Source organism: Tinamus guttatus, unplaced genomic scaffold (assembly GCF_059628265.1).
Source record: "Tinamus guttatus ecotype Peru unplaced genomic scaffold, ASM5962826v1 Tinamus_guttatus_pri_ptg000079l, whole genome shotgun sequence".
Taxonomy (NCBI): domain Eukaryota; kingdom Metazoa; phylum Chordata; class Aves; order Tinamiformes; family Tinamidae; genus Tinamus; species Tinamus guttatus.
Window position 1 is genome coordinate 3,728,476 of NW_028288613.1, and position 27,715 is coordinate 3,756,190.

The 27,715-nt window shown below is 39.2% G+C and overlaps 2 protein-coding genes across 6 annotated transcripts in view; both read right to left on the bottom strand.

The window, feature by feature from the left end:
• HTRA1 (HtrA serine peptidase 1) overlaps nucleotides 1-2,161 on the bottom strand; it is a 29,797-nt gene extending 27,636 nt beyond the window's left edge. The window contains exon 1 of the mRNA XM_088520058.1: nucleotides 1,711-2,161. Coding sequence (XP_088376184.1) covers nucleotides 1,711-2,161 — 451 coding nt within the window. The remainder of the gene's footprint in view (nucleotides 1-1,710) is intronic.
• A 6,946-nt stretch (nucleotides 2,162-9,107) lies between these two features.
• PLEKHA1 (pleckstrin homology domain containing A1) lies at nucleotides 9,108-27,462 on the bottom strand. 5 transcript variants are annotated; one of them, XM_088520052.1, is made up of 12 exons: nucleotides 27,289-27,462; nucleotides 25,414-25,470; nucleotides 23,708-23,753; nucleotides 22,971-23,068; nucleotides 21,329-21,460; nucleotides 20,535-20,678; nucleotides 19,047-19,115; nucleotides 16,406-16,470; nucleotides 14,917-14,980; nucleotides 13,735-13,824; nucleotides 12,567-12,607; nucleotides 9,108-10,450 (listed from the first exon to the last, which is right to left on the bottom strand). In XM_088520052.1, exons 1-12 carry the CDS (start codon nucleotides 27,427-27,429, stop codon nucleotides 10,222-10,224), a joined length of 1,176 nt encoding a protein of 391 aa, XP_088376178.1. In that variant the 5' UTR covers nucleotides 27,430-27,462; the 3' UTR covers nucleotides 9,108-10,221. The 5 variants fall into 5 exon arrangements, with proteins under 5 accessions (XP_088376178.1, XP_088376177.1, XP_088376175.1 ...); XM_088520051.1 differs by having other exon boundaries at nucleotides 12,537-12,607; XM_088520049.1 differs by having other exon boundaries at nucleotides 12,567-12,641.
• Nucleotides 27,463-27,715: the final 253 nt, after the last annotated feature.

Below are 27,715 nucleotides of genomic sequence, written 5' to 3' on the forward strand. Positions count from 1 at the left end.
ACAAAAATGTTACAGCTAATTTATAAAAATTTGTAACCAAAGATAACTCCACCAGGAAACAAAAAGAAACGCTGTTGCAAATGAAGCCAAAATAACATAAAAAGTAGCAACTCCCCAGAGAGGCACGTATTAGGCAAAGCCTTTTCTAAATAAAGCCAGGTTCAACCTGCCCCTGGGGAAGGCAGCTTTACAGCTCACTCTTCATTTCTTTTTATTTCAGGTGCTTTACATTTGAAGGACCCTTTGCTTGCAGCAATGGGTGCTCTGCAGGAGGCACAGGGGGGCTGATACTTCTGGTCTGCTTTTCTGGTACCTTCCTGGGTCCCTATTGATACAGATATTAAAGAGATCCAACTAAAGGTGCAACAGGGGCAACGGGGCTGTCTGAGCACACACGTGATGTGATGCAACTGCTGGAGCTCAGCCTTCCTGTAACGCAAAAATAGCCCCGTCCAGGACATCTGCCAAGAGCCAAGCTGCAAAACGAGGCAATTCCAACTCGTGCTTTTTCACGGCGACCCACAGGGGATGCGCACTGCTCATCCAGCCCAGGACCTTCCGCGAAAGCGCTGAGAGGCAACGGCGTCGGTTTTATAAACGGGGAATAAAGATCACAAAGCACGATACTGTGCCGCGGATCGGGAAGCTGTGGTGTGAAAGCGTTAATTGTTTGTCTTCCCAAAAAGGGCAGCAATGTTCCCCTGGAACAGAGCGCAGCCTTCAGCCGGCACAGAAAGGCGGATTGTGCCGTAAAGGAGCTACAAACCGGATCACTAAGGCTTCAAAATCGGGATTCTGCCCGAGCAGAGCAGTCATTACAATTCACAACATCCTTCCGCTGCGCAGATGAGGGGTAAATAGTGGTGAAAGAAGCACAGAAGAAAGAAGTACGCAGCTTTCGTACAACCTACAAAAGGAGGATTGATTTTAAAGAAAATGGCATTAACTTACTAAAACACAACCACCGCTTAAGAAACAAAGCCCTAATTCTCGCTCGTTTTTACACATTGACCCCTATCAGTACTGAGTGCTTGGGGATGAATATGTATTTTTAGTCCATAAGAATCAAATCAGTCTGTATCAGGAGCTGCCAGAATACATCCTGCAAATACCACGGAAGGAAGGGGATCTCCCGACTTTTGCCCGCTTTTGCATCGCTGTCCTGCAGTGCCCAGCACTAGAAATAAAACCGGACGATCCGGAGCGCTGCTCGGCGCAACGACCTCACGTGCAAAGGCTTCCCAGCCCCGTGATTGCTCCTTATGGGGTTCACGAGCAGTCGGCGTTGGTAACCGGCCCCCTGAGAAGTCACCTGCACCCAGATCCAGCCAAAAAACAACAGCGAGGTAACAGTGCTAAAGGAAAACGAAACAGGAGCGCGAGTCATCCGAATATGCTGCTCTGGTCCAAGTTTCCCCCTCTCCAGAGCTGTTCGCAAGGATCAGAGAGCACCCGATGAAACGGGCAAAGGGAACCTTCCCTGCTGACGCGACCGAGCCGCTTTCGCTACACGATGCTGCGATTTTAACTGCTCTCGCTGTCGGTTTCGGTCCCCAGGAGGGCCCTTTCCAACTCCGAGCGCGGCTCCCCCAGCCCCGGCGCTTTCCCGGGGCGCAGGGGTTTGAAGCCGCGCGCAGGACCCGCTCCCCCAACACGCCGCGTTGCCGCCCGCGTCTCCCCCACGGCGGGACCCCCGCGGCCCGTCCTCACCCTGCCCGCAGGCGCCGCGCTGGATGGCGATGACGGGCGGCTGGCGGAGGCGCTCGGCGCGGCGGCTGGCGGCGCGCAGGCGGCACGGGCTCGCGTAGGTGACGGCGTCGCTGCCGCACACGGGCTCGCTGCTGGCGCACACGCAGCGCCCCGCGGCCGCCCGCTTGCGCACCGTGGCGGAGGCGGGCGCGGCGCCGGGCGGCACGGCGCACTGCAGCCCCTCGCCGCACGGCGGGCCGCCGCCGCCGGGCCCGCCGCACGCCTCGCCCTCCTCGGCGCCGCACACGCGGCAGCAGCCGCACGCGTCCAGCACGGCGCCGCCGGGGCACGCGGCGGGCAGCGGCGGGCAGCGCGCGCGCTCGCAGTGCTCGGGGCACGCGGGCGGCGGCGCGGCCGCGGTGGTGGCGGCGGCGGGCAGCAGCGCCGCCAGCAGCAGGCTCCAGCCCCACATGGCGCGGCCCTGGCGAGGCGCGGCGAGGCGAGGCCCGGCGCCGCCGCCGCGCGCCGCCTTTAAGCGGCGCCCCCGAGTGGGCGGGAAAGCGGCCGAGGGGCGGGGAGCGGCCGCCCCCCTCAGGGCCTCGCCGCGGGGCGGGAAGGCCGCGCGGGCCCGCGGGGTGCGAAGGGCCACCCCCCCCGCTACGGGTTTTGCCAGAAAAAAATAAAGAAATTAGGCCCGTGACCGCCGCGGGTTGATACGCGCTGATCACGGAGAGCTCTCCCGCCCCAGGGCCATCCCTCACGGCCGCGTGAGCGGCTGCGACAGACCTATGGCAGCCTCGGCTTCTCTGTGAGAAACATGAGTGATCTCGAAGCAGCAGCCTCCTGGGAAGGGGGTAGCACGCAGCAGGGGTCAGCAGCTTGACTGTCCCGCGGAACATTATGAAATATCACAAAACTGCGCCCATAAAAACACAAGTGTCCCAACTCGCCGAAACGCTGCGTTTCCACACTCACCGAATCCGAAGGCAGAAGAGCACATAGAACGTGGCGTTCCAGCGGGAAGCCCTAAACATGAGGCCCTTAAATTTGCCCTTTTTCAATAACATCTGCAACATGCAAGAGGAGATATTTCAGGAGAATTACATTACATCAACATCAGCACTTGGAACATTAACAGCACCAACTAACGGATTAGATTAGAACTTCTGTGATTCTTAAAAGTCTAAGGAAATTTCCGAAAACATTTAAAAGTTTAAATGATTTATTTGGAGGGCATTTATACCTACTGGCATCCTGAAGTAAAAATATGTTTCCACATCACTATTTGTGTGTGTGTGGCTTATCTGGCTACTTTTGATAAGCTTCAAGGTGTATCTTTACTTTGAAATCAAGACATCTTCAAAGAAAGGTGACATCTTTCAGTGTAAAAATAGAGTCAGAAAAGCCTGCAAGAAAAAGCTCCTTTTGGAAGCAGGAGCAAAATACTCAAAGAATTACTGTGGGGTTTAACCTTCCCCCATGCCCCCAGGCTATTTGCGTTTCCACCAAATTGCCCGTTTACTTACTTACAATAGGTTTTTGAAACCACAGTTCTGTTATCTCCATTCTTAAGAAAAAAAAATGCATGAGGAGGGAGGGCTCCTTTTTCCACCATCCTCCTCCATGGACGTTGTCCACTTTCCAAATTCAATGTCCTTTTAGGGAGTAAAGACAAGACAGGAACAGACACTCACAAAAGCACCTGTTGACAGAAGCCTGTTTGGAATGGTTATAATTTAGGAAGTCAATACTTAAAGAACTAAACTGAATCAATTGCATCAATTAAGGATGAATTCAGGAATATCAGAAATAACATTCAGAAATATCAGATGCTCTATTAGCTGTTTGGCTCACGGAGTTAAAAGTCTTAACCTAAGGGTTTATCTACATCAAGAACTACTTGCATAAAGATTGAAACGTTCTATACATTTATATATTCTAATTCTATACATTTATCATTCTCATTATATCTATGTTTTTTCCCCACAATTAATATCTCAGAACCATCAATCTCCTTTACAGACTAAGTACTTATATAACATGTTATTTTTATAATGACTACAGCATTTTTTCATTTTCAATAGAGATTGAGGATAAACATTGCGCCACAAGCTTTAAAATATAACCCAAAGCTTTACTTAATCACAATTAGCAGCAGCCCAGTTTCAAATATTTGGGCTAGCATTCCCTACGTGCTGACTCTCTGCTGTCATGTTTTCTTCACCACATAAGGATGTGAATGTTTCGAGTATTTAAAAAAAAAAAGAAAAAAGAAAAAAAATAGTTTTTTTTTCTTCCATTTGACAAAGCAAACATCTCACTTTCCAGAATAATTTTCTTAGATATAATATTTTAGTTTGCTGAAAAAATATATTTTTGCTAAGGGCCTATCTGCATAGAAACGCTTTATACCTCAAGTCATATATGCATACTTCTTGCTTACAAAAAAAAAAACCCCAAAATCACAAGCATATGCTGGGTTCACTGTCACATACAAAAAAAAGTCACTACTTTGGAAGAGAAAAGCTATTAGCAGAAAAACTGCACGCTCCTTTGCAGAGATGAATTCAGCCGCTGGTGTTTGACAAGCATAACCTTGCTGTAATTTACAAAATACTCATACAACCATGGGTTTGTTTTTTTTTTTTAAGCCTCACAGAAAGCCAAGCATCCTGCTCCAAGAAAAAAAAATGGTAATTAATTACACATTAAATATAACAGTGGACGTTTTTTTTCTTACTGCCAGAGGGCACTACTACAACAAAAAGTGCAAGCATTATATAGCAGATTATAAAATAAAAATCGAAGATTCAGTGAAAATATGAAGTAAAATCTTAACTTATTGACTACATAGGATGCCCTTGTACAGCAACATGCAGATAACACTCACACCTGTAGGAAACCCATGCAATGCCTGTTCTATAATGCGCTCGGTTACCATCAGGAATGTGGAGCAACAGAGTGGTTTAAATTCCTACAAGATGTGCTCATGGTGTGCATAGATATGCAAAATCACAACATTGGCGTAAGCTTTAAATGCAAAGCCCTAATTAAAAAGTCAAAGCTAGCACTTTGAAAATGAATATTATGCTACTACTATACCATTACTTAGTGCCTTTACAGTAAGTACCACTTTTCTCCCCCCAAGAAAGCTACAGAAACTCAGTCAAACATGTGATAGGAGCCAGCTGAGCAGCAGGATTCACGCTGAACATTTCAGGAGCAGCCTTGGCTACTTCAGCAGGACCTGTTGGAAGTACCAGGTACAGCTGAACAGTGCGGAGCCTCACAGAGTTACATAGACTGTGCTCCGAAAGAGAGATAAGTATTAAAATGTTAAACATAACAGATACAAGAGTAAAACTACACATAGCACTGAATGTTTCAAACTGACTTAATTCAATTTTTACTTTTAAACTAAAAATATGCTGTCCCTGTATCCCTTCCTTTCATTTATTGGCTCTCTCTTCTATCTCAAATAAATAATGTGCAGTCTGGTTAAGAACAGCATTTTCTGCCCCACACAACTTCACAGAGTGAACTTTTGGGGGAGGTCTTTAGGTAATTCCTCCTTTCATGAAAATATGAGGTTCATAGAAAGCTTAAAAAAAATGCCTTTGAATATTAACACTTTCTAATACATGACCATTTCCACTTCACTTACCAGATGATACCGCTACTATGACGGAAAATGCTGTGACACCAGTGTCCACTTTTAAAATTCTTCTATATAAAATTTTGACTTTTCAACAGACATTGCTTTACACTTAGGAAAATTAGAAGCTTAAAATCCCAAGGAAAGAAAAAAAAAGTTTCAAACTGATGAGATCCCCCCTACAATCTGCAGCCCCATTTATTCTGGGCCACCTCCATCGCATTTACCTTTGTGTCACACGACTTCCCCTCCATAATCTCTTCCTCCAGAAGAGATTTTTTTTTTGCTTTATAGTCCAAAAGTTTAAGAGGCGACGCTCAGATGTGACATTTTACAGATCCTGCTGACCAGCTGCCATACCAGTTTCCAAACTATGTTCTAGATTTTTTTTTTTAACTTTAGTAACTGAATGTCAACCAGCTCAAAATAAGACCACTTAGGATCAAAAGTTAATGTGTTATGCTACAACAAATACAAATGTCCTTCAAGCAGTAAGTAGGACTGAGTGAACATTTTATGTATTATTCTAATATACAGTGTTGAATTATCACACACACAAACACACAAAAAAAAAAAAAAGAAAAAAAGAAAAAAGGTATGATGGCCTGACCAGACTGACTTCCTACCTGGCTACTTGCAATAGGTTCCTCTTGCACTGGTTCATCATATTAAAGTGTCAGTTGTTTAAAACTAGTAACTATTCATTAATGCCGTGTTTTGTGTTCTAGAAACAGCATTGCTGCACAGGAGAATTTGCTTTTTCAGACTATGAATGGCCAATTCTTCAACTGCTTGTAGTTGCCTTCCACAGTCAGCAGCATCAGAAGCTGCCTCGTGCTGGTATTATTCAGTGCAACAGTTAAATTATTAATCTTCTTCCTAGAGCATTACAGCTTTGCCACGAGTAAAGTGATCTTGTAAACAGCATCTACAAAGAGCCCTTGTCTTTGGTCTTCACATTGATTTTCCACCACTGCTATTCAAAATTTGCAAGGACTAGGAGTTTTAACACTTCTTCTGAAGCAGTCCAGTGACTTAACACTAAATAGTCGTTTCTCGAAACGTTCAGGTACACTTCAAGATATTTGCCCACATCTCCCTTTTTTTTTTTTTTTTTTTTTTTTTTTTTTTTTTTTAAGAAAAAAGCTATATTATAACCTCTAGGTGGTGCTAATAGCCCTCTGTTCCATGTTGCTGATATGCCAATGGCTCAAACTATACACACACTGCTACGTTTGGCAGCTATCTTCAGGCATTGAAATTGCAGATGTAGCAGTTAGATTTAAGCCACTATATTTTAATGGGTAATTTACAGCATTTTTTATGCCATAAAAAATAATTCAATCCTCTCTTCAGTAAAGGGACTACAGCAAATATATAGCAAATGAAAACAAGCAAGACAACATATAGTAAAACAAGGCATCCACGTAATTCTCATAACTACAGTTCAGGTCCAAGTTGTAGAAAAAATGTTTAAGAAAAGAATTAGAGGATAAAAAAGGTGAAAGCTAAACAGCAGAGACACAGGCATTAAGATAAGTCAACTAGAACGGATATTCTCAGCTCCTTTACATAAGCTGAGCTGTGGATAGTAACTGTATTTCACTGAGACTCTTGTTACTAGGCTGAATAAACTGTACTGCTTACCTGGAGTACTAAGTCTACATAAGGAACTTATGGAAACATCAATTCCATGCTTTAGTTATCGAGCTGTTTTTGGATCTTAGTGATGTTACAGTTGAACCGAGTATCTCTAGTTTAAATGGAAAGAGTCTCGAAGACCCAGTTACCTGCTCATTTCACACCAACTGCTGCCTGTGGCGCAGCTGGCTGAGACGGAGGGATTTCCACAGAAGATACTTAGTGCAGTGACTCCCCAAGAGTAGTAAGTTACAGAGCAAAATTTCAATACTCCAGCAAGGGCAGACGCGTACACACCTAGAAAGAGTTTGCAGTCACACTATGATCTGGGTAACTATTCACAGCCTCTGTAAAGAATATAAATTAAGACATTTTATTTGAAGTTTTCGTACTGCTGAGACACCCTGACTGACTGCACCACTTTACAGGAGGAGAAAACGCACCCGAGTACGATGATACCCACTGTGCAGACAGGGAGGTGCATCCAGATTTCATAAAGGTGCAGTCACCCCAGGCAGGCATTTTCAGGAGAACAGTTGTTGTGAATCTGTATCAAATCAGAATATGGATGTTTGTCCTCTGCTTTTCTCCCTCCCAGCTCCTGAGAAAACTTCCAAATGATTAACTTAAAATTATGATGCATCATCCTGTCCCGTCCGTCAATTAAAAAGAAAACTGATACAATATGCATAACATATACAAATTCCATAGAGTAGACAAAGAGTAAAAGGGACACAAACAAACTCAGCCCATTCCATTCAGTTTCTTACTCATGTAGCACAACAGGATCAATTTGGAGGGATTAAAGCAACATTTAAAGCCACAGTAAAGACAATTTGACCTTTGTATGCTAAAAAGGAAAACTCTTCTGATAAAATATTTAACACAGTAGAAGGAAAAAGAGTCAGCTGTTAGTTTAAGTTACTCAAACTGATTTATTGACAATTTAAATGTGACATATTTACAGCACTTATTCTAAAATAATTTAACAATTTTCATAGATTTATAAAAGTACTGATAAATAGGAGACCCTGACAATTACCAACCACAAATATTTCCCTATGCTACTAAACTACAAAAGTAGGTTGTTTTTTTTTTTCTTTTCTTTTTCCTCTTTTAAGGAGTTTATGGAGCTGCTTTACCTCCACCCAATGTGTAAAATTGCCAATACCAAAATGCAATAAAATAAACATGCAGTGTGAAAGCTGTACCAGAGCAAGTGATTTCAAAAGTTAGACTACTGTAAAAATATTCCAATGCAAAGTGTCTTCCACACAGAATGTACTTGTGAAAAAATAAGCCTTTAAAGAGCTATTGTCATGTTTTTAATAGTTACAACTTACAATGTTAGTTTAGACATTTACAGTAACTTCCAATTCTGGACTAGTTTTCACACATAGCTAAGGAGTCAAACAAAAATGGTAACTTACAAATAGCACTGCCTTTCGACAGTGGTTAGCTTATGGATAAAAAACTGAAGGTGCTGATATAATTTAAGATTCGGAAATTATATAGAATTATATAAGAAATTCATTCTTACATGACAGCAACTACTCTATCCTTGGATCAACAAGTTCTTATGGTAAAGCCATCTGTATCTCACAAGAAGTCAGTCTCAAAGTTGGAGAGAAGATGAACTTGTATGATATGCAACTTAAATGAAATACATGTCAAAGCTGGACAATCTGAATCACAATAAGCAGCAGCATGAGATATTTCTTGGGGTTCAATTAAAGCAGACTTTTCCAAGAACTATGACAACTACACACAATTTAATCCAATGTTTGAAATGTAAAGGTTCTTTTCAGTTGCATCACTGATGCCCCATAAGACACTGTACACAAACAACAAACACTCATTCTTTTTTTTCTCCAAAAACATATTGCACAGCTAGTAGATGCAATACCAGAATAGGGTATTGCAATAGGGTATTGCATAACCCTAGGATAAGTTTTCTATTTTAAATAGCTGTTTTGAACTATGTTATTCGGAACTACTCCAACCAAAGGTTCAAAACCATGGAGAACAGTTTGTGTACATACATACCTACTCTGAAAGTGTTTCAACAACGTGAGGAGAGCAGAAAAAAAAAAAAAAAAAAAAAGAAGAAAACCACACACACACACAGGCACTTAAGATTATTAGTGCACCAGAAGTTATAGGCCACAATTGCAAGACTATGAACAGTTCAGTACCAACACGACAAACCAGACAAGGTCTTCCACTGATCAAATTCGGAAACAAGAACTGCTCACAAAGCACTGATAAGAAAACCAATCTCAAGACAGTAATAAAATGATATGTCTAGACATCTCATAAAAATAATTGCTGCAAAGCCTAATGTAACGCAATATAAACCCTATTTCGTTCAAAAGGTCTAAAGTGTTCAAATTCAAAAGCCCAATTCCTCTTCTCTCCCCTCCAAAACAATAATACATGCAGTCCATTTAATATCTAATGTGCAAAAAGTTATAAACCACCTTCAGGAGCGCATCAAAAATAGGCTGACTATTCAAAATATTATTTTAGTGGAAATTTTACAGCACCATATACTTAGAACTCCAAGGGAGTTCAGTACTCTTGTTCTGATAACAATTCAGTTGACACTATTGATCCTAAAGAACAGAAGAAACTCTTTTTGTGTGTGCATTTCTGCAAGAAAAGCAATTCTTGGATATGCCTAAATCCTTACTGTAGTTCATAATGAAAACAACATTTCTTATCAGTAAGTTTTCTACAGTACAGCAATAACTGTAAATTTAGTTTGCCAAATTAGGGATGTAAAGTTGCTGGTACCTGACTTATTTGCAAAAGTATTTCTTTCTTTCTTTGCCTTTTTCCTTTTAAATCGTGCAGTTTGGCCCCTCCCTAGTAAGTGATTTACTATCGATCTTTGAGAAGAAGTGTAAGGTCCATTTTTGACCCTCAGATGAAAGGCAATGTACAAACATTACACACACACACATATATACATACACGTGTGTACATACACACACACATATATAAAAATCAGTGTTCTGTTTTCTTTGTTCTCTTTTCCTATAATTTTCTTTGGTTCAATGTCCGAGCAAGGAAATTAGAGGACCGAACAGATGGATCCTTCTCCAAACGCTTCCGCTCCGCTCTCCCACACTACACATCGCTAACGGGAAGGCTTGCATCATCCAGATCCACAAGGCCAGCATCCTGTTCCTGAGTGCCATTTTTACCCCGGGGTTCCGAGAAGCCCCGTTCAGTCACTTTGGAAGCTGGTTCTCCTGCAGCGACAACCTGGATCTTGTGGTTCCCTGGCTTGGCCTTGGTAAAAGAGTCGTGAAATCCTCGCTTCTCCAAGGCAGGGTGTCTGGGGTCAGCGTGTGGGACCACAGGGCTGCTGTGAGCGGCTGCGGGACGTGAGGCGGCTGCTGCTGCGCCGGCAGAACGGAGAGCATGGCTGTTGGATTCTGCAGGAGACTCGGAATGCTCCTGGAAGAGAGGGGCGTGCAACACTTTAGACCATCGGCATCACACGAGGAAGGCGTAACTTCAGATTTTGCTGAGAAAAATAAAATTCAAAGGCAGAAAATACACAAAGCAAAGTGCCAAAGTGCCAGCCACAGCAGGAGGAGGCAGGTGCTTTCCCAAGGCAGCGTATTATTAGGAGTGAGCTCACAGCAGTATGTGACAGGAAGAATTTTTCATTTGAAGAAATCAAGTTTCTCAAATCAAGCTCAGCAGCTCTTTAGACTTTCAAATATAGCCCAGCAGACTGAATCTTGATTTTACTAATGTGTTAAGTAACTTTTGAAGATATGCTCTTTAAAGTCTATTGAAAGTGACATCTTTAAGAGAAAAAGGGTATTCAAACATTTGCATACAATAAGCACTGACTTCTTAAACGCTGAAGTAATGCCTTTTACTTTTGCCTCTTCCTGGAAAACTACCTGCTTTTATTTACTCCAAAGATCAAACAAACTATTTTGAGCTATATCAAGACTATAAAACAATTTCAAAAATTAATGGACACTCAAAAGAAACTGATCTTTCAGATTCAAAACTATTCATTCCAATTGTCCAGTTAATTTCTGATAAACTTTTATTGTTGGTAATTACGCTTACTGATCTTTACTGATTTTTTTGTTAACTTGGAACTGTGGAACTCATCTTCCATCACTTTCTTATTGTAGGAATAATTTATCAGACTACCTCAGAGCGATTCAGGCATTTAAATTGCAGGCACAGACCCATATTTTGGATGTCTTAGGATATCCTCCCTGGCCTATGGCTATATCCCCAGAATACAAAAGGTCTCTTGGATCCTGCATTACATCCATCAGGTCTGTGAGGATGTCTCAAATACCCAAGGACAGGTAAAACAGCAGAAGAGCCTGCTCTTAAGTGACCTGGTCCTGGTGTCCTGACACGCTGCCCCTCCACATGCACTGAGAGCTGCGGCTGCTCCTGCCGTCAGCAGTGCTGGTACATGGACTAAAGGAGTTTGGGAAGCCACGTGTGTGCACAAATCAAGTCAGTTCCCAAAAAAAGTATTAGCAAAACTACCATCACAGATGTGTCCAAGGTGCAAATACACATCGGACATGAAGTATCTTTTTCCATGGCAGTTGCCCAGGTCCCTTTTAGCATGCTGTGGCCACAATTTGTAACTTTAACTATAATGGATTCTACCAATTCAGCTTACACTTCCCTTTTTGAATATTATTGGGTGAAGCAGTTAAACATCTTCACTTGGACTTCAACTTTGAGATCAGGTTCAAATTCCATAAAGTGTTCTATATGATTTATAGTTCTGTATCTCATTCCTGGCTTGATACTCCACTTTCAAGAGAAAAAAAAAAGTTTAAGAGCTTATATAATACAATGATTTGCCTGCTCTTCTTATTTTTATTAATAATTTTATTTGAGCAAATAGGATAAAAGGGGAGTTTGGGCAGGTTCTCTCTAATAAACGTTTTGCTAAATCAATCAAATACTCATTTTACTACCCACACTAATTTCACAGTTAAGACACTATGCTGCTTTATTACTCTTAGGTGCACTGCTTTGAACACTGTACTGATCATACCACAATGCTTCTACATTTAGAATAATAATTTCATGCAGAGACTTAAGCCATGCAAATCAGGCTACAATATTATCCTTCCAATTACTAGAGCTAGAACGTGCATTTTGGTGTGCACGCATCTGCATTAGTTTGTGGGTAGCGTAATTTTGCTTTTGCACAATTTAAAAAAAAATGTAAAGCAAATGGAAATATGAACTCTCATGCAAATAAAAGTTTTAATATTTTCCCTTTTAAATGATGCTATTGTTGAGCATAATCAATATTTAAACATGATAAATACAAATGCATGTTTTTGCCATTTTTAAATTCCAAGTATTTTAAAAGAAAGAACCAACAGTGCAAGCCTATAAATAGATGATGCAATTTATGAGTTAGTTTTCAATAATGGCAATGGCAACAGGTAGCAGTGTTTAGGTTCTTAAGAGTGCAAATTAGTCTCTAGTCCCAGCCCTCTGTTACGAGGGCAAGATTACATGAGAGCCCACATACGTGCTGCATTCACCAGTTCTTGATGTATACCTCTGTATACAAGGATTCGACAGCCTTCTGGCCTGCCGCATCTGGAACACAGTGCAAAGCTAAGATTAGAGTAACCTACACTTGGGGAAAGAAGAGAGGAGAGGGGAAAAGGAAGAAGTGATGCAGACAGTGAGAGCTAGATTGCTCAGGTAGCCCCGCCCCAGAATATATAGAAAGAAAATTTCCTGTGTGCTTTCCTACCCCCAAAAGAAACAAAATTTAGGACAGGGAGTTTTATTTAAAGCGTGGTGCAGCTTTCAGCTGCAAAACAGAATTGTGAATTTAGACCAAATTAACAGAAACACAGTATCAATGTATGTCTGTATTAAAAAGCCATATTCAAGTTATTAGATTTCGGATTATGGGGGTAGGGATATGTTCAGCTATTACATGACCTCCCATTAGCCAGGAAGTGAAAACCAGACCTTGCAGCATCTGAACTGAAAAGTCTTCCTTTTGTTAAATCTTGGAGGCTGTGGCACTAACTGACTTTCAGCACAAAATAGAGCAATTCATGAAGAGCAATAAATGCCTAATATTGTTTTAATGCAAAAATATATATGAAATGCTGGCATCTACGTGCTTCACAAATACTAAGTTCTGCCACAGTCACAGCACTTCAGTTCAGTAATGCTACATGGTGTTCACACCGAGTTTCCAACAGCAAGAACTAACTCATGCGCGCAGGTAGCTCCTTCAGAAACAACCTACTTGAAATCTGAATCTGTATCTGTGTGTATAGTATAGCATCAATAGTAGAGAATGGAAATTTAATTTAATTTTAATGACTTAAAAATAGTCAAGATGGTGTCATTTCATTATAAAATTTATTAATTGGCAAAAATGCCTCACAAGAATTAGGTTCAGTTTTACTCCTAAAATTAGTAGCAGCTTAATGACAAAAAGATCATACTGAACTAGGAGGAATTTCTTGGTTAGCGTTTGCATTATCTACGTGGTTAAAAATAGAGTATACATACAGATAAGATTAAGCAATCATTTAAGAACAAATAATATTCTATGCCCATCCAATCTGTAGGAAAGTCCATGCAAAGATGACAGGTACTACAGGACAGGATTGAGGACAGATGAACACAAAACCCCCTAGAATTCATGTGCACAAACAAACGTCCCCTCATGGCATTTCCTAAGGCTCAGAACAACATACAGAAGCTGCTGATCTTCCAGGTCCTCGCTGGGCTACAATGGCCCCAGAGATGGCCTTGATCCAGCTGTGCATGTCTTCCGGACTGTCCGCCTGTAAACAACATCAATTACAATATTTTATAACTTTTATTTTTTTTTTAAACAAGTATCCTGGCCATTGGCATAAAGACATGATCAAAGTCTTATCCTATGTTACTGTATCTCTTATTTAAAGCTATGAGGACTTGTATTTTTAATGCAGGCATTTCTTAAGCGCTTCCCATGCATTTTCTATTGCTTTATATGTACTTTTATAAAATAACAATTATGTACTTCATAAAATTTAAAACACGCTTATTCTGACAGAAGGTTTGCTGACACCTCTTAGCAAATTTTGGCCAATAACGTCATTTTCTGTAGTTTTTGAAATCCAGTGTTGATGTTTGCTTTGTGAGATAACTACTGAAGAGCTGGAGTAAAATTAAGTCCATCTCAGGGAGCTAGCTGCACATTTACGATACGCAATAACAAGGATCCAATAGATAAAAAGTGAACACCAAGGGTGTGAATATCTGAATATCTCTAATGAAGACAAAAAGCTTCATTAGAGTCAGTGGTAGGAGAGCTGCTGTAGGATAGCTCATAACTCAGCATCTGCTCTTGCTGCCTGAAATTCTTTCTTCCCTAAGAGATATGAGAAATGATGTGAGCATCACATGCCCACACACCTAAAAAGCAAACCTTTTAATCATCAGTGCTGTAACATTTAGAAGATAACTGAAAGGATGCACTGAATAAAGATGTGGGCGCATGGATATCACCAACACACTGGAACCTAGAGTACTTTTTAGCAGATTTTTTTTTTTTTAAACAGAACAACTGGTACTTTGCATCTGAGAAATAACTTCAAATAAAAATTTAATACTTAAAAAAATTGTACATGGAGTTGATATAAAAAAATTGAATAAATGAATGCCAATGAGAAGTAAGCATTAGAATTTATTACAATCACCACTACCAACATAGCTTTTTGCTGTTATATGGAAAATTTCTTACACATATCATCTTTTTCTGAAATAAAATGAAATTACATTCCCTTCAAAAACACTATATATTTAAACGCAGGTTTAAAAGCAAAATGGTTGTGCTGCTTAGATATGGTAATCGCTTGGTTTTGCCCAAAGTTTAAAAAGGAAAGGTTTACCTGTACATAAAAGGTTCGAGAAGTTGTTACAATTTCAAAGAGATTGTCTCTCATCATTATATCACTGTAAATAAAACACAACAAGTATACTTAACAGCCGGTATACTTAAGTGGCAAGTGCAAATTTCCCACAGTATTTAAAAAAGCATTATAAAAAGTGCAGAAAACTAGAGCATTTGTCATCTTTGCATCCCCTATCTCCCTGCAGATTTTTGTTTGCTCTTTTATAAATACCAAGTGGAAAAACAAAACCAGAACATTTTCCTCAGCCTAGTCTTAACACCCTTTTGTTTAAAACAGAAACACCATGCTACTCTCCATATAATTTTAATTGGATTACTATAAATCAAATTATGTTAAGTCTAAGAACATATTTTTATACTGCTCTAGTCAAACTTCTGTAAAATTTATGTTTTTATTTATGCTAGGTCTTTCAAAAGTTTAATCCTAAATAATGCTGTGGTCACCTGCTAAAGCAGCACTATATCTGTGCTAACCACAGTTTTAGAATTCCTGACACTTTTGTCAGACATTTCAGTTTAAAATATAATATAGGAGTGAATTGTCTTTGTGGTGGCTATGATATTAAAGCCACTATTAAAGTTCACAAATACATTTTTGAATAGCAGTAGCTGTTCAAATCCCTATGTGCCTCTCATGTCTGAGCCTGAGCAATGGAACTCGCTGTCAGTCTGTACCTTCCTGTTCAAATTCATACCCAGTTTTTAATAGCAGAGAAATAGGGATGAAGATTCACAACTTGAAACAGCACCAAATAATTTATGTGTAGCATCTCAGTATATACGTATTTCACAGAGGGCTCTTTGGGGAAAAATTTCTCAGAAAAAGCACAAAACTACATACAAGAGACCATTTGAGATGCCCACTGAAATCTGAGCTCCTGTCAATTGGCAGGTCACAGAAAATAGTTATCATACATACGAAGCATCCTCAAAAGGTAAATCTTAACATAATATGGAAAGAAGAGCTTGTTTTTTATAAGAACTGAACTAATAAATTTTATCTGTGAAGTGCTTTAAGTTACAAAAATCAGTCAGTATATTGCCACTTAGAAAGGGAAACAGAAGGAAGAGTGTTCTCAACTAAGGACATCTAACAGAAGTGCCTGAGGGAAATGACATCATTTAAAGGCTTAGAGCATATTTATTAGAAATATTTGGACTCCTAAAATTGCTGTCTTAAATAAAGCTGTGCCTGGACTTCCTTGCACTTCAGAATTACATGTTACGTCTTTGTTCCACCCCACGTCTCATATTTGCATTCTATATGTCTCAAGTTTGGAAGCCACAGCAATGCAGAACACTCCAGCAGCTTCGTGCACAAGCTCACCTGCTGTCCTGTAAATAATACACGTAAGTCAACTAAGTTATTGGAAACCTCTCCGCGGTTTCCAGAGAGCAGCCTAACCATGACAGAGCAGTGTACACGACACTCCCATGTAATTGCAGCAAAGTTCCCTTCTCCTCACCTTTGTTTACATTCCTGAACTTTATGGACCTCTTTGAGTGGTATAACCCTGAGAGGCTCCTTCTCCTGGGGAGGGAAAGAAAAAAGAAAAAAGAAGAGGAAAAATTACATCAGCAGAGTATATCTAACAAGTTGAGCACAGTCAAAGTCAAAGGTCAGGACCAATGATCGCAGCAGCACTTTATAAATGAGAATTTCAAGGCAGTCACTTACACAGAAGGTGATATCAGCCAAGATTTGCTTTTCTCCTGCAAGTTTTTCTTCCTATTGCAATAGAGACAACCCCGACCTCTTCCCCCAACCAGATCAGAAATCTGGTCTGGCCCTGAGCAACTTACTTCAGTAGAAGGGTCATTACATTCATTTACAGTGAAATGCTACAATACGAGATGCTTTGTTAATTGTACTGCCTGACACCACTCGAAACAAGAAAATTTATTGTATCCTATATTCAGTATATGAAAAAAACACACACCCACACACAATTGTACCAAAACCTGCAACAGAGCAAGTATTCTTAAAGCATCTGAATATTCTGTTACTGTTACAAAAGTGAGATTAAATATTACAGTTCTGCCAAATTCACAAAATGTTATTGTAATTCTGTCAGGTTTAAACTGAAGGGAGATTTTCAAGCACAAGTGCTTTTATTTTTGCCATGACAAAAGACTTATTTTTTAACTACCACTACAGAAGTCTTTGCACTAACATTTTCATGTAGCTTTGCATAGAAAAGTCTTAATTTACCTCCAAATATGCTTTCTTTAAGCAATGTTATTACGGAGTACTTCAGTTTACTCCCGCTTGTAGACAAAAGCAAGTCTGTCATCACCTTCGAAACAACTATTTTCCCTAAATTAAAGATTGCATTAATATCTAAGAAATGTTTGCTATTAAAGCAAATGGTCATGTTAGCAAACACAAATACTCAATTATGTCAATTCTCATTTGGTGATTTGTCTCTAAGGTTGATTGAAGGTGCAAGATTTTAAAACTCAACATTTTCAGCCGCTATTCCCCTTCTCTACATGTGAACTGCATGATCTTTCTTGGAATAGAGATATCCAGGACAGGGGAGGGTAACAAAACAGAATGTTCTGGGAAAGTCCCAGGCCTGTCCAGCAGACCTCAGCTCAGAGGTTATGATTTTCCTGAACAGATGTTGCCTGCACTTCACAACTTGCCACCGGAAAATAGACACCCACTACCTTAAATTGAAAAGAGCTGGTCCTTAAGAGAAAAAACAGAATCTATGGATTTGTAAGTGGAAGAACAGAGAATGCAGACATTTTCACAGATGCAAAATCATCACAAGACATCCAGTAAGATGGAATTACCACCATGTGAATTACCAGGGACCAGGCAGCTCTCATGAGAGCAAATTAACTTCAAGTGAAGTCTATACTTGACTGAAGTTCTTAGCTCTTGGGAACTGAACTCTAATGGAAAGAAACCTTCCAAAATGGGAAAAAAAAAATCTGATGCTATACTAGGTGAATAAGGCCAGAAAGGCATAACAAAAAATTCCTATTGAAATTTGACCCTATTTTCATATCATTCCTATTAGGAACAGGAGAATATCAGGCAAACAGAGACTCCAGACACCAGAGATAATTCACCACCTTAAACCTTCACAAGAAAACACTTCACCCTTTCCGTGTTCATTACCCTTTCGGTAGGAGATAATCATCTATTCACCATACTCTCACTAAAGTTTCTGCCTGATGTTTTCTTCTTCTTGGCGTGCCACACAGTGAAATTTTTGTTCTTTCTAGGGCAGGTTAAATGTTTCTCCAACATGCATTTGGGACACAGCAGACCCAAACTGTTTACAAGAACTAATTAAAATCACGGAACTTCATGCAAGTTTGCTAAGCATGGAATTCCCAAGTTAACCACTGCATTATCTCTTCAGCACTTGTTTCCCTGAACAGAAGAGGTATACATCTCAAACGCACATAGAAAGGAAGGATAAAACTGATTGCAGACAAATGTGTGATGCGAGGTATATTTCCCTGCTGTCAGTACCATTAACCTAGATTTCTTTACATAAATGTACATTCTTATTTCTGTAAATGCACAGATTTCCTGGTTTAGTAAACGTTAGATCCCTTCTTGGGGAAGATAGCCTGCCTCCAGTACCAGTCACTTATTTTAAAATTAAGCTTGAAGACTCTTAATATTTAGTCAAAATTGGTCAATGTGTTCAAAAGTGATGATGAGTGGGAAAGAAAGAATTTGAAATCCTGAAACCAGCTGTATAAGCCTCAGCTCTTCATCTGCCTTGTTGGTCCTGGTGAAAGAAGCCTGGGCAAAGACCCCATAGGAAAATAAACAAACTACACTACGGTCTTCCCCAGGAAAGACATTCAGATTACAGGGATATCTCTCCACATAATGATCATTTCTTCCTAGAACCTAATTATGTTTGAACTAGCTAAGATACTTATATAAAAATGAGAAAGATTATAGGATATCTTCTGTTACTATTCTTCAGTGCACTACGAATTGATTTGCAGCCTGAAAAGAGAAAGCAGAGTTTCAGCAGTAGCAGAGCGCAGCATATTCTAAGAGAGACAACTATATTTTTCCACATTTTCTCTCGAGTATCTTTTGAAAGCAACACATATTTGGAAACATACCAGTTCAGACTTGAAATAGCCTATTGTGTTTTCATCTAATTGGAAGTATCTTCTCTTCCAGTTCTTCATCTGTTAAAGACAGGGAGGAAGAAGAGATTTTACAGATGGACAGATAAATCATGACTTTTTAAAATTTTTTCTGGAAGCTACTATTTTCTACTTTATTACGTTTTCCATCAATCTCTACTAGAACTGTAGCAACTGACCAAATACAATATCCTTTAAGAAATGTCAACAGCATATTAAATGTCTCTGGATTCTGTTTTTAATAAAGACCAGGAACATTACAAGAATAAATTTCATTATCTTGGATTAAATGGAATTGAGAATTTAAAGCATGCACATCTTGCTTAATCTGAACTGTCTGCTCCTTCCTTTTAGTGTATTTAGTAAGGCATGCTGCGAGTGGTTCTGCTTGTGTTAGCTGATCTCACAAGATACACAACTGCTCTTAGTTAGCCCCAAAACAACTTTTTCTAAATGTTTCAAAGATTTTAAAAGCGTGCTGACAGGGAACTTCTGTTTCAATTTAGACGGATTATAATAAGGATTTCTACATTATTGTAGAAGAGTAGACTCCTTGACCAAGTTGACCATGAGGCAGCAGTGTGCCCTCGTGGCCAAAAAGGCCAATGGGATCCTGGGCTGCATTAAGAAGAGCGTCTCCAGCAGGTCGAGGGAGGTGATCCTGCCCCTCTACTCAGCCCTGGTGAGGCCGCATCTGGAGTACTGTGTCCAGTTCTGGGCTCCACAGTACAAGAGGGATGTGGAGCTGCTGGAGAGAGTCCAGCGCAGGGCCACAAGGATGATCAGGGGCCTGGAACATCTGCCCTATGAGGAGAGGCTGAGGGAGCTGGGCCTGTTCAGCCTGGAGAAGAGAAGGCTGAGAGGGGATCTAATCAGTGTATATAAATACCTCAAGGGAGGGAGTGCAGAGGACGGTCATGGTATCTTTTCAGTGGTGGCCACTGATAGGACTAGAGGAAATGGCCGGAAACTGAAACATCAAAAATTCCATAGGAACTTAAGGAAAAATTTCTTAACAGTGAGGGTGACAGAGCACTGGAACAGGCTGCCCAGAGAGGTTGTGGAGTCTCCTTCTCTGGAGATCTTCAAAACCCGCTTGGATGCAGTCCTGTGCCACGTGCTCTAGGTGACCCTGCGTGTGCAGGGGGGTTGGACTAGATGATCTCTAGAGGTCCCTTCCAACCCTAAGCATTCTATGATTCTATGATTAGCTACATGCACTAACTATAGTATAAAAAATCCTCCTTCTCCAAAGAACCTCAACAACATAAAGCTTGTCTTACAGCAGTACATAGCAATGTCTGTATTACTGAGTTTCCTGACTTACAGTTTTTAGTTTTATCTTTACCCACCCTTAACATTGTTACCATTGGTAACTGTTTTAAGAAGTCTGCTTTGTCAGTGCAAACCCCATTTTAGCCCCTTTGTGATGAATGGAACCCACTGATCTCAAATACTTACCACTGCTCCTTGTTTAACACAGTAGCCAGCTTTGATAATAGCATTATCTGGGGGATGTTTGGCAGTAAAATAAGGAAGGTGACTTTGCGACCGTTTCAAATAATTTCTATCGCCCCCTTCAGTGCACTCATTGACTTCTTCTTTCTGGATAAAAGCAGGAGAGTTCAGAAAATTCTCATATTTTTTAAAAAGTAAAAGAATAACTCTACTGCTATTCAGGAAATAAATTCATTATCCCATGCCTACAAATCCCATTTCTAAGTTTTATAAAAGGATAAAAATAAAATAAATTGAAATACTTCAAGTCAACTAGTTAGTGAATTTCTCTAAAAGGGCTCTGAATGCAAGTTCTATTTAAAAATTATGGTAAAAATAAACCACTGAGTATTCTAGATTAACAAACACACACTCAAACTGAAGAACTTTACAGACTTAGAAACAAAACACCTGTGTATGTTTTTCTATTTCAAGCTGGAAACAGGACTTAACTGCAAAATATTGTTAGAAGTGGTTATGGCACTAGCTTTTATATTCCATAGTTCCTGTACTGGCAGAGAAAGTTTATCGGTTTATCCCATGCACTTCTCTTTGTGACAATCATGATTTTATAGATCTCTACTACGTCCTCCTTTACTTATTTCTTATTTGTCCTGAAGAGTACTGGCCCACTCTGTTATTTCTAATTATGGAGATGTGAGAAGCTGACAGCTATATTATGATATGCAACTTACACAACCTGTTGCACAATAAAGCTTCTGAATCAAAAAAATACCCAGTTGCTTTGAGGGTATTACCTGTGTAGGCGTAATGATAGGAACACCACCAACTATTTCTGTCCTGTAAGACACTTGCTTCTTTGCACCTGGGCTTTCAACTTGACGATTAGCATTATCCATTTGACACAGAGGATCGGGCTGCTTTGGTACCTGAAAGTCAAATATCATGATAAAAGTTTTAATAAAACAAACAAGACCAAACAAAAAAATCAAATAAAAATGAAAATCAGTGTTCAAATGTTCTTTATTTTTCTTTGGGGAATTTAACAAGTGTTTTTTATTTGTAAAACATTTAAAATTGTTTACATGAAAAGTTGAAGCACTAGCTGTCCTGGTTTTCTGAACAAAACTAGTTCTGATTGATGCATTTCACCAGGTGACTTGAAATCTAAGATCAGTTCCCAGTTCTTTCATAAGCACTATACCTGACCTTTAAGAAGCATTTCTGATTTGTAGAAAAACTGGTAATTTCTCACTTCCTTTCAGTTTTATTTACCCCAGCAATAAAGTGCTTCGAGTGGGAATTCCCACCGTCTGTACAAGAACTGGTAATAATATGGCCATAAACTCAGTGGCCAGTGTCAAGTCTGGGGCATGAGGATGGGACATTCTCTTAGCAGGCAGGGATCCAATTCAAGGGAAGGGTCCTGGTTCTACAACATCCTGGATAACTGCCCAAGTCACCACAAACTCTTAAAATGGTACATACCAAACCCACAATCATCTTCTCTTACAAAGGCATATTAAAAAACCATCTAAAAGTAGGCACACCATGTGCTAAACTGCATAGGGTCACAGTTAGGTTGAAATAATCAGCACTGGGTATTAAAAATACAATGTAGCTTAAGCAGTTAAAAATTACTCTAAGTAATGTACACATGGAAAGTTATAATCTTAATTATAATCTTAGTTGATTAAATCACTAGCCATACTTAATCCCAGACCAGATTAAGAGTTCAAAGACTTGCTCTTCCAAAGACAAAAGATGCTAATTATTTCATCAGTTATTTACAACGCAAATTTAACATATGATAATCAGTCTTTAGACTAAACGACAATTTGATGCAATTATTTTTTTATCCACTTTATCACTAGAACTGAAAACAATTAAGTAAAAGTAGAAGTCTGTCTGTATGTCCTCAAAAACGCGATGAGCATTTTTTTCTTTTTTCTATTTTTTTTTAGTAGTAGTTAAAGCTTTTACAATTGCAAAGAAAGGACTACAGAAAAACTATGTAAAAACGATGGAAACATCACTTCCTTGATAACCTAAAAGTGAGGGTAAAAAGGAGAGCCAGTAGGAATATATCCCCCTTGCTCAGTAATTCCCCGGCCTTTGCAAGAACATCCTTTCAAGGACAGTTCATGTCATCACTTCCCTGAAATTGCATGCAAAACCAAACCATGGCTCTGCCTCACAAAAGGGCTAAAGTAATAGGGGAGTGTTTTCTATTATGTGATAGAAAGTCCTTGAGAAACCTATTCTGGTATAAAACAGAGTAATTTAACATAGAAACTTGTATTCATTAGTTTAATGCTTCTTTCTCTGGATATTACTTTAAAATAAGTCAAGTGAAAGTCTTTGGAACACGGCACAATCTGTTTCTTCTACTTCAGAGATACTTTGAAAGCACTGCCAAAAATAGCCTAGACTACTTACTGTGATTTTGGTAGCTTTGTTCAGAACATTTACCCATTCCACTAGGTCTTGCTGATCATTGGCTTGTAGAAAATATTTTCTCATCCCTGCATTCATAACTGTTAAAAATAAGTTATGAGAAGTTAGCAACTCCACTTTAACAAGCTTAACATCACGGTAAGGAAAGTTGATTTCAAATAGCTAGGAAATTCAGTGCAAGTGCTTAACCTCCATGCTGCATTTATTATTGGAAATTCTTAAGATATACACACCTTGACAGGCTTGCAATGAAAGCATATTATTATTACATGTTTAAATTCCAATGACTGGAAACTACCCAAAACACTGTATTTGCCCTCATTGCAGCACTAGTGCTAAAATTTTAGATATCACTGACATGCATGACTATTTTCAAATTAAGTCAGTCAACTGCTTTATCAGCAACATAGATTATTAGTTACTTGTCTGCATAGCTCACAGGCATGCCAGGTCTCTGACAACACTGATCACTTTTCATTAGCACTCAGAAATATCAAATATCTAAAAAGGGCTCCCATCTATTCTTCAGTGAACCACAATATGAAAACAAGCTTATAAGTAGTCAACATTTCTCTTTTATTAGTCAGGAAACAGAGAATAAAAGCTATTAAAAACAAAACTACTATCAGCTGTATGTAGCTATAGAATTGAAGAACATATTCTGTGTTTCAAGTTTCTCAAGGACTTACTTCACATGCATGCTGCATCCAAGAACTTACCAAAACAGAATTCTGCCTTTGGTCTTAGCTTAGTTGCATCGCTAACCTAATAGAAAAAAAATAAGACTCAAATATTGTCATGTAGAGAAGATATATATCACACATCATAACTTTCTTTCAAGTGGGTTGATTTTGAAGATTAGCAGCATAGCAAACTATGTGTGACTGGTGCGTGTACAAAAAGATTGGAACGAAAAATACCATAAAAAAGTTCAGTTCAAGATTCACAGTTTAGAACAAAATGACAACCTAAGCCATATGCTTCTCTTCCTTAAATGTAAGAATTCGTTAAGGGTTAACTTAAATCTAGTCCTAATCGCACGCGGAATGCTGAAACGAGAAAATTTAGTTCTATGTCAACTTTCAAGACTGAAGTCCCAAGGGAATTAAAAATTCAAGGACATTTTGTACTTGCAGACCTCAAGAGGTCTTTTTTTGGCTACTTGCATAAGAAGAATAATAGACACTCTCTGAAGCGCTTTGCACCTTTTCTAAAAGGTTTCCAGTGTCGGGAATAAGGAGCTGGGTCCTGTTCAGTGACAGGCACTGCGATCTTTACACTATAAAGCACCTCTACCAAGGCCGGGGGAGACAGGAAATCAGTCTCATCTCACAGCCTTTTTTGGGGGGCAGAAATCAAAAACACATTCCGTGCTACTAGTAGCAGCAGTGCAACTATGGAAAGTTAGACAAGTGGTAAACAAGCAAAAAAGACAGGGGTGACTCATGAATCCTCTTGCTTTACATGGGATAGAGCTGGACATGAATAAATTGTCCAGGACAGCAATCCTGCAGTTTTGTTTCATTTTCAGGGAAAAATGGCAAACTGAAAGCACAGTTTATTCACCTTGTCACTGTCTGATGAGGCCACAGTACAGGACGTACATATGAGCTGCCTGCAAAGGACATCCGGGTGCACATGCAGACTTGGCCACCCCTGCTCCCATTAGAAGTGACATAAGACTTCAGATTTCTTGAGTTGACAACTAAGACTTGGGGCAAATTAAGCAGTAGGAGAGAGAAAACAGGAAGCATAAGCTGGTCTCCATAGATATCTTGGTACTCTTATAGTATAATCAGTAGCACTGATACCTCTTACAAGAAAAAGAGGAAACACATAGATACATAGACAGAATAGAAGGTGGGATAGGCAGTATGGTTTTAAAAAAAGCATACAATTAAGGATGGAAAAAAGAGCAGAATGACAAGAGGTCAGTTGCTTTTCTCCTCTTTATTTATTACTGCAATACCTGCTACCAATTTAACCATAAGGATTACTAAATTCTCCAATTCTAGGGTTATTATTATCTGCAAGCTACTGTACCCAGTGACTTAGCCTCCACTTTATAACTGGTCTTTCTCTGAGACTATCTGGAATATCGAAGAGCAATAATTTAAAATAAATTGAAAAGTGAAACATACAGCTCAGAAATATTAGTTCTATTGCATGCAACTTAAAACACCTGCTATTTCAACTCAAGAACAAACCCAGACAACCTTGTAAACAGTCTGTTTATATTTTAAGTTGGTACTAATGAAATGTTTTTAAATGTACTTCCAAAATAAAGGAGTAGCAGACAAGCAATAAACTTCCCTACATTACTTAAGAGGCTTTGAAAATTGTCCCCTTTAATTGTGGTCTTCTTAAGTGGCCTTCGGACAGTATTACCAAATTTTAGCAACAAAAGTCTTACAGAGTAGCTTACCTTTGAAATATAAGTAAGCTTAATGACTCCAACAGGTGGAGATCCAGAGGGAAGATTCTAAAACAAATGATAATATTACAAAATGAGCCTAGGTTATCCTCAATAACAATGTACACGCGTCAAAACCAAAGAAGTCAAGTCCACAAACAGAAAGAAAATCCTACATGTTCTTATAGACAATACACAATCTATGCTTGTAACAGGATCTAAACCGCTTGTTTATTAGACACACATCTGTTAATTGATTAAAACCAGAGAGACTGCTAGAAACAATTCCAATAGTAATTGTTTCATAGTTTTATGTTTTTTACTAGAGGAAGACTGATTCTTGCAGGCCTGCATCCAGGAAATATGGAAAGAATACTTTTTCCTTAACAGATGTTGGCTTCTTCGGTATTTTGCCAGGGCAGGCAAAAAGGACAAGCGACATTCACTCATTGATGAAATACTCCTAAGGCTGTCTCATTTATTTTCCAGAGCGCATTAAAAAAAAATCATAATTTAATAGCAAAGTTCTTGCAGGAAAAGACCAGGATAGACCCGAAAGTTACAGTTAAGCTTAAATATCGCTTACAATGCAACAGGAGCTGTCTATTGTTTTTACATGTACGTGTAGCACACAAGTTTGCTAACACTGCATTACTGCTCACAATCAGCTAGAAATACAATAGTTCAGTAATTGTGCATTATACAGCACCATAAAGCATGGTCAACTTCATATGAATTGTTTCAGATGAAACAGGCTTCATAACTTACTCCTTTAAATGGACATTGTTTTCCATGCACATTTTTTCCCATTACTTTTCAAAGCAGCCCTTCAAGTTATAGCATCACCCTTTCTTCTCCTACATACCCCACAGTTCAAACTTTCTCCTCAGTAGGAACTTCTGAATGCTTTAGTCCTAAGTCATCCTCATTGAACTACACATTTTTTAATTTTTATTTCTTCCTCTGAAGGCAGACTTCTACTGCATTTTAGATCTAGTTTTACAGGCATAATGGTGAATATGAATATTTTTCTGATGTGCAGTAATGACCTGAATCCTATGCTTTCAGTATGCTTTCGTATCCACGCCTTAGCAATTATTTTTTCTGTCCTAGACTATAAGACATACTGTGTATATTGTAAAAATAACTGATACTGTGTATATTGTAAAAATAACTGATAGAAGGTTGCTCTCCAGTATGACGGCTATAAGCTTTCCTCATTCACATACCATCCAGGCTGTATTAAAATTGAATGAATCATTAGAATTCCCTTTCAACAACTGATTCTGTGGAGGTAAAGTAACACAAAACAAGCAACTAAAGCAACGTAAAGGAAACTATATACTTCCACATAAGGTTAGAGTGGAATTAACAGATCTGTGTAGTGAAACCAGCATGTGATTCAAGCTCGCCTGGTTATATATGATATAGCAGTACCTAGTATCTGCAAGAAAACACCACAGGCTCAAGGTACTAAATGGAAAACAAAATAAAGCACATCAGGCTTCAAAACTAACGACCAATTTACATGCGATATTGCATTTAAACTCTAATCTGACCCCCCCCAATTCTTTTATGTCAATATTTGTGTCCGTATACTGCCAATTTATTGATGTTAGAGAGTTGTTTTAAAATGTTTTATTACTAACTGCACCTGGAAAAGCATTAAGTAGAAACACAAATTACATTTTCTCTGACTGCACATATTAGTAAAGGAGAGAGAATGGTTTACAATTATATCACTTATGTAACTATAGCATTATCTTATAGCTTTTTGATCCAAAAACACCTAACATGAAAATCCATTCCCAGCTATTTAACAGATTTATTTAAGAAAAAAACTTGCCGTTGTTAGAACGCAAATAACTCTTGCCAAGACCAGCTCACCTGTGGGTTATCCATGTACCACACCAGGCTGTCTTCTCGTGTGTCCAGAATGAAGTACCGCCGCAGAAACTTCCCACTATTCTCATTTTCTTCAATGTCTAGGAAACCACAAATGCGATTCTGCCGATCCACATAAGGCATTGCTGACCCTGAACATTACACTGCAAAATAAGAAGCAAAGTTAACCAAAATTTCCTGGACTGATTTTAAGACTGTTCTGTACCTATATGCTACATTTTGAGTAGTTTCAACTAGCAGTTTGAAGAAGCTACTACAGAAGAGCAAATAAAGCTCAGTGTTTCCCACTTTGCAACTAAGTTTTTAGAAATTTTAGAAGTATTTCTTTGAAAGATATTTAGGATATCCAATACCGTAAACTCAAGATGAAAGCATTTAGGAGAAACTCAAGACTAGTATTTTTAACAAA